This window comes from Saccoglossus kowalevskii, chromosome 5 (assembly GCF_978046115.1).
Source record: "Saccoglossus kowalevskii chromosome 5, keSacKowa6.1, whole genome shotgun sequence".
Classification (NCBI taxonomy): Eukaryota; Metazoa; Hemichordata; class Enteropneusta; family Harrimaniidae; genus Saccoglossus; species Saccoglossus kowalevskii.
This window is the reverse complement of record NC_140645.1, coordinates 38094268-38112089: the sequence shown is the minus strand read 5'-3', so window position 1 is coordinate 38112089 and position 17822 is coordinate 38094268. Positions and strand designations below refer to the sequence as shown.

The following is a 17822-nucleotide window of genomic DNA, read 5'->3' as shown; positions in this document are numbered from 1 at the left end:
GCCAGTTGGCCATTTTGAATTTGTGTCCGAACGAGGACTAATAAAAACGATAGATAAGTGGTGATCAAATGGTGTTCCTGCTAATAGAAGAATAACCTGGAGAGATCTCGTGCTTCTCGAAAATAAAGCCTACTTCAATTTATAACTCAATCTTGCATACATTTTACAGAATTTGACTTGATTTGACTATGAAGTTACTTGAGTAAGAATTGCAAACTTCTCGGGCACTAAAACTAAAATGACGGTGCTGAAAATTCGTTGACACAATACACATATACAAGTAAAAGATTCAAACAGAACACATTGATTTGGATAATTATCATACTTAGTTTACAATAACAAAATATACATCAATAACAAAATAAAAAAGACTCAAATATTGACCAGTATCTTAGCAAGCCGTTCTCAAACCTCGAAATAAAAATACACGTGAAATAAAATATATATATATATCATTAAGACTTAAAATATGCGGATATATATAATCCGTCAGCTTTCATAGTTTAAATGATGTTCGATCAATTCTATCCCATCATATTTCATCTTCAGAGGTAAATTATTTTCCCCCAATATTGCATACAAAAAGAACCTTAAAAGTTTTTCGTAGTGGCATTTAAAAAATATATACGTATATGGCATTACAGTCACCAAACAATCCGACATTACGAGATCTAGTTTGCTTTCCATTGTCTTCAAGACGATCGTTCATGTAGGTATAAAGTCAGAAGTAACAAATGACATCTCATCTGAATACCCGTTCAAACGTGGTTTCTTTATATTTCTCGCGCACATAGTAATTACGTGATTTCCGACAATATTATAACATCATATATCCTCATCTATTAAAATAACCATAATTAAAAACAACAAATAGTATATTCTTTTACAATTAACGACTATTAAAAATGGTGGGTATTACTTAATTGCTTGTCAATGTCAGTCTCGTTGTGGTTACGTGACCATGATAATAACCTCCGGTAAATATGTGAATATTGCATTAATTATTGTCCACAAATTAATTAAGTTGATTATTACTATCTTATTTCAAGTTCAATGTCACCTACATGAAACATAGGATTCATAACATTATGTCTGGGGCCAAACGGACCTGCTTGAGCAAACTTGGGTGCAATAACATCGTGATGCGAGATAGGATGTATAAAAGTGGTCTCAGAGTGAGGAGCTTTCGGATCAAATTTTCGATGGCGGATGTTCTCTGGCGTCGATTTCGCTCCCATTATCTGTAGTTTTTCTTCGATCATTCTCTGCTTAAGCGTTTTATATCGAGATTTAGTGTCTTCGTCTTTCAAGTTGTTAACATTCAACCCGTCATATGCTGATAACGGTACACTGCCTGTCTTCTGAAGACTGCCTTCGAGTTGTGATATTCGGTTCATCACATCAGTTGTTATGTCTTGTACATTCTTCCTGTAATACAAGGACACAGCGGTATATTTTAAAGTACAAACCATGAATTTAAAACCCAGTGAATATGATCAATATTACTATTAAACACCGACGAAATTCAATGCCTATAATAATGTAGTACATGTACATCCATTTAAGGAAGGGCATTGATGCGGATATTCTATAGAATAACCTGTCGTACTAGCGCTAAGCAATCTCACGTTAAAACGGGAGGGTCGTAACCTGCGCGCGCGCGGGAATTGAGTCCTAAGCGACGATAACAACACACGCTACAAATGCAAAGGCTCATGGGTAGACGCATGTTTGTAAACATTTACACGATATGGTCATCTGACGCATGCGCAGGTGACGACTCCCTCGCTTTAACTGAATAAAAAATAAAACACACCTGAATGACGTCATCTCATCTCTAAATTCTTTGAATTCTGAGAGAGTTAATGGATTTGAATCGTGATGTCGGTTTACATACTGTCTTCTGGCAAAATAACGTTCTACAAGTTGATGTACAGTTTTCTGAGGGAAGATGAAATCAACACCAATATATGACAAGTGTAACTTATACGTGTGATTACGTAAACAGACACAAACAGAACCATCATGAGATCAGTAAACAGATGATAATGAAACCGAGAGCGAGGCCATCTGCATCAAATTCACACTAAAATCATTTATTGAGACAAGTGTATGTTGTACCACGGTCGTCAATCACCGTGAGATCATGACCAAATAAACGAACCTTGGTTTGCAAAAATGAGGTTGTACATGTAATAGTCTGTGTAATGCAAACCACACACAAACACTGTTATAAAATTGTTATCATATAAAACTTACGCGATAGTAAACTTCTTTTCGTTTCAGCATCTCCAAGTTTTTCTGAAAATGTACAATTAAAGTTGGCTAACGCATTTGTCAATATACACGTATGAAAAAGCGCCATAATATAATTTTTAAGGTCGTGCGAATCTGCAAAAAATTTAAATAGTCACATTTTGATTTTTACCACCAAAACCCCCAGTAAACCGGGCATTCCACACATTGAGTATACATTAAAAAATGATTGACGGGAATATTGTTCAATACAATAATATTAAGGATATCTTAAGATGGGATTTAGATCAAAATATATATTACAGTCATTTCATAAAGAGGAGGGGCCGTGGTTTTATGCAGTGTAATGTTTTATGCAGTGTAATGTACCACACGGAGAACGGTTTGGGAAATTTGGCCCATGACAACATAACACAAAAACATGTTACGCAGTTTTAAGTTCACGCAAAACATCAACATGATTTAAATGGGACACACCACTACAGAATGTCAAAATGAGACAAAACTGTATGACGTTACAAATGAGACACAACGAAATGAATTGCGACATTTATTGTACTACCACGTGTTATCCCACATATCGTGGCAGTGTAATAAAACAGTGTAGTGATTGTCTATATTTTCATACCATGTAATGAAAATCCCAGCAATCTGATTGGTCCGCGCAAGCAGATTGTTCACTAGGCATTGTGACTGCCTATAGCGAAGTACTAGTAGGCTAATATTTCAAGATATTGGTTTTACACAATATTTCTCGAATTATTTATTATTATTATTATTATTATTATTATTATTATTATTATTATTATTATTATTATTATATTAATTCGAATATTTTGGTAGTTTCAGATGCCGACTAAAACGCGTGGGTGATATAAAGCCGCGTATATGTGAGAACTCATTAAATTTACCAAACACAAACTTCTATGCATAGTGACGTCACGGATTGTGAAACGACCACGATGTGAATTGACTTCAACATTAGTAACGATATTACCAACGATATTATCAAGATATAATATTCGTGACCATACAATATTAGATTTATTAAACTCGTGTAATAATCATAATTAATATTTGTTCCGAGACTTTGATTCTTTTAACAAATTTCATAAACACTGAAAACTGAAACTCATTCAACCTTTTTCCATATAATGAAGCATGACGTAACAATGTGCAACATATATTGGAGTATGACGTGATAATGTGCAACATATAACGGAGTATGACGTAATAGTGCGTAACATATAATGGAGTATGACGTAATAATGTGCAACATATAATAAAGTATGACGTAACAATGTGCAACATATATTGGAGTATGACGTGATAATGTGCAACATATAACGGAGTATGACGTAATAGTGCGTAACATATAATGGAGTATGACGTAATAATGTGCAACATATAATAAAGTATGACGTAACAATGTGCAACATATATTGGAGTATGACGTGATAATGTGCAACATATAACGGAGTATGACGTAATAGTGTGTAACATATAATGGAGTATGACGTAATAATGTGTAACATATAATAAAGTATGACGTAATAATGTGCAACATAATGGAGTATGACGTAACAATGTGCAACATATTATTACACAGCGACGCAAAGCATCCTAGTATTCAGGAAACTCAACTCACTTTTTATATTTTCCAATACTGTAATTGTCCAAGATACACTTACGTAAAAATACACTACACTCACCTTTGGATTTCTCCTGCATGGGGTACAACAAAATATAGACTTTAGGAAATAGAAAGCAGATTTTGGGCTTGGTATAATGTTGAATGGTACAGGGAGAGTACCGCCTTCCTGGAAGTAACCCACCCACATCTCAGCCCGATAGAACTTCCATTCAATGTCGGAATTGTCCTGTAAACCAAGTTAATATTTATTAATTACACATTAGAATGATTTTTAGAATGTTGCTATATTTACTGAATTGTCATGTACTAGTATTTTATCATTGCTGGGTCCCATCAACTATGATGACGTCATCTTACCTGTACTTTAGAATACGTGTTACTCATAATAGCAATAAGTAGATTTAATAAAACGATTACAGCGATTATCATATACATAGCGTAGAGAAATCGTCCAAACCCTTCCGATGATTGGTGATCGGCTTTCACGTTCAGATCTGTCAGAGCAGTAAGGTCAAATAGTGACCACAGTAAAGTTGCCATACTCGAACCAACACTGCAAGCACACAAACATATGACGTAACAATACTGGTAATTTATCACATAGTAAGGTAGCGTGATGGAAGTAAAAAAATAACTGGTGGATCTAAAGTAGATGTAGGATATGTTGCATATACAGAGTAAACCAACAAATCACGCTGTGAACTAATATACTTTATATACACGCCTTCGACATGTCGTTGAAGCGGAGGGGCTGTCACCTGCGCATGCACGGGAATTGAGTCCTAAGCAACGATAACAACGTAGGCCAAACACGAAAACACTCGTGATTGGACGCTTGTTCGTAAACAAGGACACGCTATGGTCGTTTATCGAACGCGCAGGTGTCTACTAACCCGCTTTATTTTTTTCTACATGTTATCCATTATATTGGTTCACTAACTGTACAAATAGCTTATTTTGCCAGGTAGTAGAGTCTATAATGTCAAATTAATGAAACAAATATAATATTCAGCATGAAACTCCAGGATCAATTATTTTTTAGTGAAAGATATTTGTATGCCATTACACATCTAATGACCGGCATGCCCCATTCCTCTATGCAAATCACATAAATTAAATATTAGCTTACACATGCTCGTTATTAAAACAAGTTAAACAATTTAGAAGTTAAAGAAGAATTCGATATTTATAATTGGGTGCATAGAAATGCGCCCTCTCTAGAGCAGAATTCATTTACCTGCTAAATGGCTGTTTGTCACAGTCTGTCGCATTTGGTGTTTGATAACATTGTACTTCTGCCTCGGCATTGTACGACCAATATATCTGTGTCAAACCAAGAGAAAAAGCCGTCCAAGCACAAAAAAATATAAACAAAAATTTAAAGATATCCAAAACAATCTTCTGAAGTGTGATTTGCATGGGTCCTATCTTTTGACTGATAACGGTAAGTCTGAGGATGCGCAGAACGCTGAGAACATTAGCAACTGCAAAAATACATTCAGCAATTAGAGTTGGGTCCCACTGATTCCACTGAGAACGTGGGATAATATAGGATAGATCATCTTGGAATTCTTGAAAGTAGGAATCGTCCTGCCACCAAGTATCGTCATCAAACCCGACGGAATCGTCCTGTTTCGTCGTGCCATTGGATATCGCCTCCAAACCAAGGATTTGCCCTAAGACAATGCTTAATTCTGTAATAGATTCTCCAAGTCTTTCGTGCGATATCTGCATTTCCGAAGACAGAGTCCCAATAATATCGTTGGCAACAGATGTGATCTGTTCTTCTGTGAAGACACGGGTTCCATTGTGTTGTTTTCTGACAAAATCATCTGTCGTCTGCCGTTTACTCACTGAAATTATGCTTCCATCAGCAGTAGCAAAGTTCGGTATATACTGTCAATGTAAAACAAATCACATTCATTAGCCTACAGGAATGGCACACGTCATCAATTAGTGCATATGATATATAGACTTCATAAGATGCTCCACAAAATAGTGATGCGTCGTTGATGGCAGTCTTTACACCCTACATTGTACATTACATTTCTTGTTGAAAACGCAAATCATTCATGAAACTACAGACAATTAAGAATAATAGGAGTGATATGAGTCAGTTAGTTGTCTTTGTTGCACTTTTGAAATGTACTGTATATGATGTTTTTTGATTAGTAGACTAAAATAAACTAAAAGTGTGGCGCGTCATTCAAATTCACGTAAACCCAGCACTATGACATTCGCCTCCAAGGTTTCGAACACATTAAATTACAATGCCAAAACAGTCGCTTCTAAAAAACTAAACAGTGACCCCAAAGTAAAGAAAAATCTGTACTTACATCATATACGTGTAGATATGCGACAATCCGCAGTGCTATAACAGCCCAATATAATGCCAACTGACTCCAATCTATGAAATTATAAGGATCACGTAAATATGCAGCGACGCCACCACTCCAGAGTTCCTTAATCTCTCTCCATGTCATGCCTGTAGTACAGTAACATATGACATATTAGTGTTGTGTTTTGATTTACGCAATATGACGTCACAAGAACCCCGCCTCGAGATGTTATTTCCACAGCGAATAATTCTCCAATACGTATTTACTATAATAACATAGATATGCATCTGTGACGCCAACATTTAGAATATAGTGAATCTCTCAAGGAAATTATTGTTTTATTGACATACGAGTATATATTAAAATGATAATAACTCTACGAAGGTTCTTGTTTGAAGAGCGGTGGTCGTCGAGCCGCATACTTTTCGATGTGGGACTCATAGCGACGTATACAACGCGTGTAAAATACATTGTTTGTTTGAAAATCGAACACGCGTCGCGGGACGACCACCGCCCTTTTATCAGTTTACGTCACAGAACTTTTTGCCGCAAGAGGGAGCGACTCATGTGTATATGTCAGTCAACATATAGCAAGGGGGATCGAAATACACAACATCCAATGAACGTGGAAAGAATTTACAAATCCGATGGATGATACAGTTTGTGATATTTTTATGCTTATATCTGTGTCTCTAACATCTATCTTTGATAACGAATAGATTGAAATAAGTCAAGTAAATGTTTGGATGTTTATCGCATGCTTGTGTGAATCATCGATCTAGGAATCGCTGCATCGATCCGGCATTGCAGCATCGATCTAGAAATCGATGTATCGATCCTGGAATAATTGTACCGACCCGGGAATATGTGTATCTACCAAGGAAATGCTGTATCGATCACGAAATCACTACATCTATACAGGAATCGATATATCGATCAAATAATTGCTGTATCGACCTACGAATTGCTGTATCGACCCACGAATAGCTGTATCGATCCAGGAGTTGTTGTATCGATCCATAAATTGATGTATTGACCCCGAAAAACGCTGTATAAATCCAGTGAATCGGTGTGACCACCCCAAGAATTGGTGTATTGATCCAAGAATTGTTTAACCAGCCAAGAAATCAATGTATCGATCCGATCAGCTATATATCGATCAAAGAATCGCTGTATTGATCACAGTATTGCTAAATTGGTCTGGGAATCACTGAATATTCTACTCACCTACAATCCATAAAACTATTATCAATTCAAGTATAGAGGGCGGTGGTCCTCTTTGTTGCTGCGCAAGCTCAGCTACTTTCAGACACTTCAAAACATCTTTTCTCTCTGTGTATAGCGCACTGCATTCGGCTGATGCATTGTTTTCTTCCGTGGAGGTCATAAACAACAGCACTAGGAAGGTTAGGTAAGACATGGCGTGCATCAAGAACTTGATATATCTACAGATAAATGTAGATAATTATAACATTGAAGGATGGATACTATTTTTCGCGAGCGTAAAATTGAAAAAAATCTTTAAAGTGAATATTGCTAAAATCAATAGTATACTACCCCACCCCAGTAGAAATAATGGTCCTCCTACAATTTATCATTTGCGAGATTCGAGTTCACGTGATATTGATTACGTCAGCAGTTTGTAGCCTCGTTCGCATTTGGTATACATTGTCGCTTTCATACAAATAACCCAAACGTGAATGCAACTTTTCAAGATTTCGCGAAGTTACAAATCAATTTCTTCCATGCAGTGATTCGAAAACAGATATTTGAAGAAGAATTGTAGTGATGAACTAACTACGAACGAGACGTCATGTTCTATGAAGTACTCGGACAAAAGTGTCAAGTGGCACTAAAATACCGAGAAGAATATCGGTTAGAACGCGGAACTGATACAGTAATACTAATTAATTATATAATACTAATTAATTATATTACTAATAAAGCAAAATAAGCAGTCAAACGAGCAGAGGAAGACTTATAAAATTGGTAACAATGAGTTTAGATGTTCTTTGTCATGTCATCCAAAGATATGGACGTTGGTGGCGCCGTTGCAATAAATAGCACATGTGTTGTATATGAATACTCACGGAATACGTATAAAATCAGCAAACTTTCCTTTTGGCCAGAAAAGGTATATGATTGATAGTACAGGATAGCTAATTGAGATGAGAAATGACGTCAAAAGCATGACGAATGTACTTGTATCCACCTTGTTCTTCAGCTGCTTATAATATTGACCAATCAGATACTGCTGGCAATGTGCCTGTGCTATAAACTAATGAAATAAATACTGTAGTTATATAAATAGTTGCGAGATAAAGTCACACGTGTCTAATGAGACGAATAAAACGCATATATATCCGAGGGTTGTACTAATGTGAAAATTGCTTTGCCAATCAAAACAATAAAACTGAATTCCATGTGTGTTGTCTACGATCTTGACATTCTCGTAATGCATCTCCAATTCTCAAAAAAATAACCAAAATTTCTTAAATGATTCACGGAAATTTAAACAGACATTGGTTACACAAATATACAAGAATATATACAATTTAAAAATGTATCAACATAATCATTGCATATTTGGGAAATAAAGACATGTGTTTACGAACATCTCACCTTCTTCTGTCGGTAATTAACTGCCTCGGTGACACGTTGTACAGACTCATCGTACACACTTTCTGCATCTAGTTTAGAATCGTACTCCAATACGCTTCTAATTTCACGTTGGTCACGTGTCTGTGCCAGCAAATCAGCAGCAAACTGTTCACATCTGATAGACATCTCTTCGTACTCCTGTGAAAACTCGTATTCTTCTTTACTCAACTTTCGTAATGTCACACTTAACTGAATACGACGGCGGAAAAATAATAAATTAAACTGAACATGCATTTTGTCAGTATTGCAAGGTGGTGTTGATGAACTATTAGATTATGAATAATCATGAAATAAAACTTTTTTTCAAATGAAAAATTATAAATTGTGCGCATGCGCAATGATTGGTATTACACGAAACTGGAGAATATACCGTTGTATACTTACAACAAAAGCATCACCGATAGGGTCAACTGAAGTCAGTGAAATGTAGGCCTCGCTGGACAGTGCTTGGTAGATATGCAATCGCGTTAATGATGATTGTAATGAACTTGGCTCTGATCTTGGGGATACCACTGCCGGGTCTGGCATTACAGCTCCGTAATCAAGAAGAAGCTACGAAAAGGGTTTTCATTAAACACGAATATTACTGTTTTTTCCAATACAACACCTGTTTTTTCGAATGATTTGTATCGTTTATTTAACCAAATTATTTAAACATGCCCAACAATACTCGGTGAAATCCACATTGCATTTACTTAAAAGGCAGTAGTCGTCGTGCAGCGCATGTACGACATTTGTGTTGATAAACATTGCTTGTACAACAATCCAATGCGCTTTTCTAATGAAAACACAAGTACGAGTTTTGCCCTGGGCACCACTTGCACTAATTACTACCGGCGACTCTTTCAATACTTTCCAAAACACCAAAATAAAATAATTAATTAAAGCTTGGTAACCTCTCAGTTTATACTAGTTTCTGTGTGCTACAACCATAACCGCCATCTTTGTTTATATGATAGCCATATCTCGCGCATGCGCTGCGCGGCGACTACCGCCATTTAAGTTAAATAAAATTATTCAACAATCATAAATAATTATGTCAATATTCAATTTTATGACCTAAAATTGCATGCTTGGTAATACAATGACTTGATTGTAAAATTATTTTACGATAAATATGTTAATTATGATTGCCACATCTTGAATCAAGGTATAATGTTCCAACTTACTGACTCATATATAGATAGAAAGATGAACAGATACACACCCGTGCGATTGGACGATACGTTACAATTGTAATATATTATTTAGCAGTTTATTTCTTTCAATATCGTTTTGCGAAATCTAAAAAAAAATCATATTTCACCTTCTGTTGTTTTTTGTGAGAGAATTTTGTCATACACAGTGTTGTTTCGGGTTTTGTGTTTCTACCTTTCTAAATAGTAGATTGTGATTTCATCTTGATTTCGAACAATATAGAATATCAATGTATATCTTGGTACATGTAACCCATTGTGTCTAAAGCGTCGGTAAGTACCATGATGTCACCCTAAATGTAATGGTATTTTGCTCACTATGTTACGCAATGATTACATTAGATAGAATTGTTACATTTGAATTCAAAATGCTTAGGCGTAGTATACGTCCATAAAACGACAACGATCAATCACATACATATTTTACTTTGATAACATCATTAAATCGTGATTCAAATGATAACTCATCAGTAATTTCGGGTTCAAACACTTATGTTAACATATATAATTATGACACTATATATATAGGTACGGTCATTATAAATACCAGTGTCAACTGTGACATTTTATGACACGCAACGTTAGTGTTATACATCCAACTGTCAAAATAACTCCAGCTACTAAAAAAAACAATTCATGGTACAAATACGTATGGATACAAATCAGTCTAGTTTGCAATTAAGTAAAGCTTACCCACCTTGATGATGTGCAGTTCGTTACACTGCGCTGCCTTTACAATAGGTGTGACGTCACATGACGACAACGAACTGTCCGCACCACAGTTGAGGATATCAATACCACGTGCCTGATTGGTCAAATTCATAAGAAATCTTAGCAAGATTTAGTGATTGTATTATATCCGGGGTGCTCACTTTCATTTAGGGTAGGAGTGCTCCGCAGCCAGTTGAATACTGGACCAAAAGATCGACGTTAAGGGCGCTTTAAGCCTGAAATGGCGTTTTTCGTCAAAAAAATAACTGAAATTTTTATAAAATGGAAAGAAATTTTAAAATTGGGGTCAAAAAGATCGGCAAAAACAGCGGTGCATACTCGTATACCTTAACTTAATTGAAAAGGGTATTACGCAATTTTGATATTTTTTTTTATAATTAATTCATTTGAGAAAATAATTAACTAACACATACGCACGCTTTGAATTACTAGTACGTACCAGTTATTTAAAGCGTGTACAATATGTGAAAATCCAGAGTCAAGGTTATAAATATTGTACATGCTTCGTTATGATTAGAATGTCTTACAAAGGTTCTGTAAGTAATAATTTCCTTTAATTCATCCCGTACAATTTACTGACCCATGACGTACATGGAGTGTCATGGATTAATACGGTGATCAGCACAAAGGTCAAAGGTTAAATATCTAATGTAATCAGGTGAATCTCACGTAACTTACCCGTAGGTAGAGGGCGCGCTTACAGAATACCTCAACGGCTGCATACTGACCCTCATCTATGGCGTGAAGGAAGGCTTCATCTATTATGACGTCATTCTGGATTAGCAAATGTAACATATCTTTAAAGAGATGAAATATAACAATCAATAGTTAATATGCTATCATGTGGAATCATCAGTAAACTTATCCAAAAGGGTCAGTCACGATGTAGTTGTATCTCAAGTTTATTTATCGGATTGAAGATGCATATTACCGCATTGAACACAACTCAAGCATGCATATGTATTCCGAGGAATCCGTCAGTTCTCCCATGGAAACTGCTACTTTCGATTTTTTAAGTGCACTGAAGTTAGGAACAGAATACGGAACCATTCTCCCAAATTAATATATAAATTAAAAAAATACTTATGTCGCGAACCTGGCAAGTGGGCATAATATACTGGTGGGCGGTCACTCTAACAATTGTGCCACACATGTGGGTCTGCGAACAAGGCTGCTGTAGGGGTGATATTTACATGGGGCGTGACGGCACGACAATGCCCCAATTTCAAACGAGAGCCTCCACATTTACATACACGGAGCTAAATTTGGTGAAGCGAGTTACGTCGGGTTGAATGCCCTCAATGGCGCGTTTAAATAGAACAGTCTATTATTACATATGTACTGCAGTTTATTTTGATTCGTCCCTGAAATCAAAATATAAGCGGTATTTCCACAACCCATATGCAAATGAGGTCTGAAAGCAAACAAAGTAGTCCCTTCAGGAGTACAGTTTTTCGGAATAAACAATATTTAGAAGTACGGTATTTTCCCCTTGGGGTACATGAATATACTTGCCGAGTGAAATGAAATTTGAACAACAGTAATGGTACTTTTAGGCAGTCACTTATTTTGGCCCAAACTAATTTGCATATCACCCATGCAATAACTCGAGATGCGGTGTATTCTGCTGTACTTTCACTCGCTTTGCTCGTGAAAGTACGGCCGCAGGATACACCGCATCACTCGTGAAAATAACTTCCATACGCAACGAAAGCCACGGGGGAGGTGTGGGGTTCTGTCATAGTACTTTTCTAGTTTCAGTCAAGAACTAGATTAGGCGGGGCTAGATTCAGATGCTACAGTTCAATTATTCAGGCATAAGTAATCGATAAATTTAGGCTGTTTTGGAGTGATGTCATGGCAAACTCGTTAATATAAAGGTCATTGACCTGACACGTTACAGCAATTGGTAAACACAAGTAGAAAGTTTGGGTAATTAGCATTTTATAGAAAAAGCTGTTACCGTACAAATGCATTTTCCCGAATGGAGGTCACGGTATTCGAAGACAAAACCGGATCAGTAGTGAATAAATAACCGCTATGATGAAAACGCATTTTGCTAACAAGTTTGGCGTGAAAGTGTGTATCTATCAGGGGGTAATTCTCTTCTCTCTGGGTTCTCTACACGTGTCAGGGGGGATCTCGTCTCTGTCTCTATATCTCGTCCCCTTGATGTGCGGGATCGGGAAAGTCACTTATGCTTTACAGTCAAATAAGACACACACAACGAACTACGTTTCAGCTCTCGTCTTAGTCGGTCATTCGAGCACTCTATAAGACACAGCGCCCTGGGGAAAAATCCCCAAGACTATCGCAAGGCTGACCCAAGACTCGCCCAAGACTGGACTGCCTCAAGGCTCGCCCCAGGACTGGACTCTCGACTGCGTCTCTCGTGGAGTACTTGCCAAGACCAACTCAAAACTCTTTATTCATTTTCAAAACTCTAACCAATTACAAAACAGTAAACAGACTCTAGGGCGTAACCTTCAATCATAAAGCCAATCACACTAAGTACTGAATACGTCATATCTTTTGATTAATCGTTCACTACATTAATAACTACGGATATTTACTGTCATAAATCGTAGTCAGAATAGCGACGGTTATCTCGTAATTAGTTCCAAATCACTGAGCCAAGTTCCGTCCAAAACTTCAAATAGGCCTAAACGATGACAGACATAACACAGCAATTCAGCTAATAATCAACTAATTAAGTCGATTAACAGATACGCGAAAACAAATTCATGACATATCTCCGATTGTATCTCATCTGTGTATCTCCGATTGTAATCTAATATCAGAATGTCGTCTGTTGATCAGCATATCTCTGATTTTAGGCCCATATCAGAATGTCGTCTGCTGATCAGCATATCTCTGATTTTAGTCCCATATCCGAATGTCGTCTGCTGATCAACATATCTTCGATTTTAGGCTCATATCAGAATGTCGTTTACTGTTGAGTACTATCAGTGTCTTGGTATCCTCGATATTAGGCCGACATCGGAAGGTCGTCTGCTGATCACATTGACGAACCAATTTCAAATGGATAACGTAATCATGTTTCAAATATCGCAATCACCTCATTTGTTTGTGGCGAACATTACATCAAACAATCGTAGATCATCAGACTCATGACCGGTAGACCCAAGTTCAAATTCTACATTAGGCTGAACATCAAAGGGTTGACCCCTACCCTGGGTTAGTGTGCCACAGACTCAATGGGAAGGCCAATTCCACTGGCCAAGATTCATTCACTAACGAATGCGACTTTGGGGGAACCTTGGTTAAGGTCCGCAGGTGCTTGTGTTTGACCGAGCCTGGTTGACGCCAGGATAGTGCATAAAAAAATGCCATTTGACAGAGAGATGGCCACACAGCCCTGTCATGTAGTCCCAAACAGGAATATGACTTCTGTGGCAAAATGCACAATGTGTCAGCACTAGCACTTGCAATTTGCACATACAAAAAAAATGTCAGGAGAGACAGCAGTGACATTCAATGTCCAGAACTGTCGCCTGGCACAAAAAAAAAATTTAAAAAAAAAGAAAAAAACAAAGAAAAAAACAATCGTAGATGACCGTACAATAGGAACCAATGTGTAACAGGACAGTTGGTTATAAACATACCTATGTTCTCATTATCAATTGCCAATATAAGCGCTGATCGGCCTTTATAATCCACACAATTTTTGTCAAAAAGATGGCTATTTTGGAGAGCATATTGAACAGCGTCCTCTGCGCCTTCTTCCACTGCATTCAGGTACAGTGATGCGAATATTTCTTCCGAATTATTCATCTTGAACACTGTAGTCGTATCTTGAACAACACAGTTTCTCTGTAAAACAAAAAGAATGTCATTGCGATGAATTCATTACCTTAATTTCGCAAATTATTTGATTTCTATACACAATATATTAGAAACTGTCAAACAAATAGAAAGTCATCTTCTTGCATAGTTAAGGTATTAAGGAGTCATATAACTTTTTTACTGAATTGAAGAGTCAGAATCGTTTTACCAAGTTGGGAAGTCATCAATCGTTTTTTCCACGTTAGAGTCAACGATCTTTTTACCAAACCATGGAGTTAAAGAGTCGTAGATCTGTTTACCAACTTAGGAAGTAGAGTATATTTTTACCGAGCGCGGTAGTCGTCGCGCTGCGCATGTGTGACATTTGTGTTGATAAACATTGATTTTCCCACATTCCAATGCGTTCTTCAAATGGAAATCACAAGTATGAGGTTTGACCTGGGCGGGACTTGCATTGATTACCGACAGTGACTCCTTCCATACCATCCAATCACATGAAAATTGCCTAATTAAAACTTGGAAACGTGTCAGTTCGTACTCGTTGCGAAACAGTCAAAGTCGCCATCTTTGTTTATATGAGACCCATATATCTCGCACATGCGCAGCGCGACGACTACCGCGCTTCAAGGAATCATCGATCTGTTTAATACCAAGTTAGGGAGTCTCAGATCTGTTTACCAAGTTGAGAAGTCATTTGATTATTATGAACAAGAAATGTTCTCAGCGGTTACAATTTAATTAAAATCCTAGATGACTGTTCTGTTTAAATTTCACTGAAAATGGTTTTCATAGCACAGTGTCATTTGACCACTAATACGTGTGTATTAGTATTAGTAAAAGTAGCATACCCGTAATACCATATCAACCGATGCACTTCGAAGGTTCTTTGTATAAAGTCGTGACGTGAAGTCAATGACTTGGTGCGCCAAACAATGACATGACCTTTTTAATTTATTTATTTTTCTGATCTAGTTAGATCACAATATAAAAGCTATTTAGAAAATTGAAACAAACATCACCGGAAATCAGTGTGTGTTGTGTGCAAATCTATTTTGAACATGGCGCACCATGGCTGGAGTTCACGTAGGAGTAACTTAATAATTGAGCCTTTGCGTTTTTAGCGTGTGTTGTTATCGTCGCTTGGGACTCCCGCGCGTGCGCAGGTGACGACCCTTCCGCTTTAACTTATCATGATGCAATATTTCCAACCATAGCCAGTGTGGTACAGACTACGATTCAGATGATATCTCTATATACCCCATCTTTTATAAGGTTTGCAAAGAGATGTTTGAAATTGCCCATGTGTTTGATACGCCGGCTTTTAATGAATTAATGTGTGCACTGTGAATTTGGGCTTAGAACTGACTTTCCATTATTATATTCAATTATATTCGCCCAAGTGTCGACTGGTATTTCACGGGACTACTTCACTAAGACTGGGTGTTGATGCACCAACCCCTCCCCATGAAACAATTTTTCATTTGTAGTCAATAATTCGCCGAATGTCTTAATTTTAATGGATAAAATAAATACAAAACTTTAGCAATTCATGTTATATATGGAAGAAAGTGGTGAATAATTAGGAGCACTGTAACTTTCGTTTCGACAAATACAATCTTAGGTGTTAATTAGGTGCCACCGACGCTTTACTGCCAAACTGTCCTTTATTTCTACACAGTGCCTCTATGATAGAGGTCCCTCTATTATGATAGAGGCACTGTGATTCCTGCTTATTAAAAATCAAAAATGCACTTATATCACATTGGTATTTGGATACTGCTAGCATAGTGTGGTCATGGAAGGTAATACCTTCCAATTACCTTCCATGGTATGGTCTTTACACGGCATGGTTGTTTGTACAGTTGAACGAAGTGTTTAACCCTGATTTCCACCGATAATAAATAACCCTTTCATAAAATAGAATACGCGTCTCATACACAATGTCATTGGACATGTGCAGTGACATTTTTCCGAGGTCACCCTGTGCATTCATAGACCGAAAATGGTGCAGTCGATTGATTTTTAAGATTTTGGTGCCAATTTTACGCTATAGTGTTACGTAACGAGTCTATGGTGAATATTACTTTTCAGAAATAATTCAGCTTCATTCTAATACATTACAACATTTCATTTCAGACTACACTTTCGATTTCAGACTACACCTTCGATTTTGTTACCTATGACGAACGTTTGGTGTAAATCGTTCTTGTTCAAGGTGGTTCCCTGTTGATTTAGACTTGAGTAACTCGTGAAGGAGTCACCCCACGGCACATGGGATCATATCGTCCCCACAAATACAAAACGATTCCTCAGATCCAAAAAAAACAACAACAACAACTGCTCTCCGATATAAGTTAATAAACATGGTCGGTCACATGCTCTATAGAGACCCATCAACAATAGCAACAAGCTATTGATTCTGGTGTGTTCTACGTGACGTCCCCAACAGCCAAAGTCACGCTTGAAATATTTGCATGTACATTAGCATTACAGCCGAAAGCACTTCTCAGTGTGCGTACATTTACATCGAAATCACTCTCTGCTACCAGTGGCTTGTGTTCGATTTCACGACGCACATCCCGGGGGGCTGTTGTACATCAAAACACACTGTGATCAGACACCGTCCGCTCCACAATTTAACCCGATCATTGATGTGCTGTAAGACAGAAAACGGCATTTAGACTCAACGGAATAAGTCATGTACAGTACACAATACATACCTGTGTTTACAGCAGCTCCCACGCCGACTAACTATGTCATAGGGCACACCCTTTCATCCGGGGCTTTCACTCACAGCAAGAACGGCTTTAATTGTTTAATTAAATTAACATAACAATAACCAAATTGTAAAATTCGACAGATAACATGAAATAAGTTGGCTGTAAAGGCTCGTAAAACACAATTTTAAGTCTCCCAGCATAATAGCCTGTCTCATTGTTTTAGCTCTACTAAAAAGCTAAAATTTCACCCGTTTTTAGAAGCTTTTACAGTGAGAATTATACCCTACAGCTACATGAATATACAGTGATAACAGTGAGTACAATTTCTTGTCTGAATTTTGTTGCTGAAGCCAACTACAGTGATTTTAGATTACTCTAACTCTGACTACATGCTGTCATGTACACTCCAAGGACAACAGGAAGAAGAACAAGCAGAGTAAACAATGGCTACACTAAT

At 37.1% G+C, this 17822-nt stretch overlaps 1 protein-coding gene across 1 annotated transcript; it reads right to left on the bottom strand.

Annotated features, from left to right (window-relative positions):
* Nucleotides 1-307: 307 nt before the first annotated feature.
* LOC100376254 (short transient receptor potential channel 4-like) lies at nt 308-17398 on the bottom strand. Its single transcript, XM_078007454.2, has 15 exons — nt 17366-17398; nt 14465-14672; nt 11508-11635; nt 10804-10911; nt 9295-9462; nt 8872-9099; nt 8340-8527; nt 7477-7694; nt 6247-6395; nt 5148-5806; nt 4268-4463; nt 3969-4136; nt 2260-2301; nt 1817-1941; nt 308-1428 (listed from the first exon to the last, which is right to left on the bottom strand). Exons 2-15 carry the CDS (start codon nt 14631-14633, stop codon nt 1035-1037), a joined length of 2940 nt encoding a protein of 979 aa, XP_077863580.1. The 5' UTR covers nt 14634-14672; nt 17366-17398; the 3' UTR covers nt 308-1034.
* Between the last annotated feature and the right edge of the window lie 424 nt (nt 17399-17822).

Excerpts from the sequence above, each read along its gene's own strand:
- LOC100376254 (XM_078007454.2), bottom strand. The coding sequence starts at position 14,633 with ATGAATAATTCGGAAGAAATATTCGCATCACTGTACCTGAATGCAGTG. Across the intron at positions 11,636-14,464 it reads AATTGATAATGAGAACATAG|ATATGTTACATTTGCTAATC; the intron begins GTATGTTTATAA and ends ATCTCTTTAAAG. Across the intron at positions 4,464-5,147 it reads GACAAACAGCCATTTAGCAG|TGTTGGTTCGAGTATGGCAA; the intron begins GTAAATGAATTC and ends GTGTGCTTGCAG.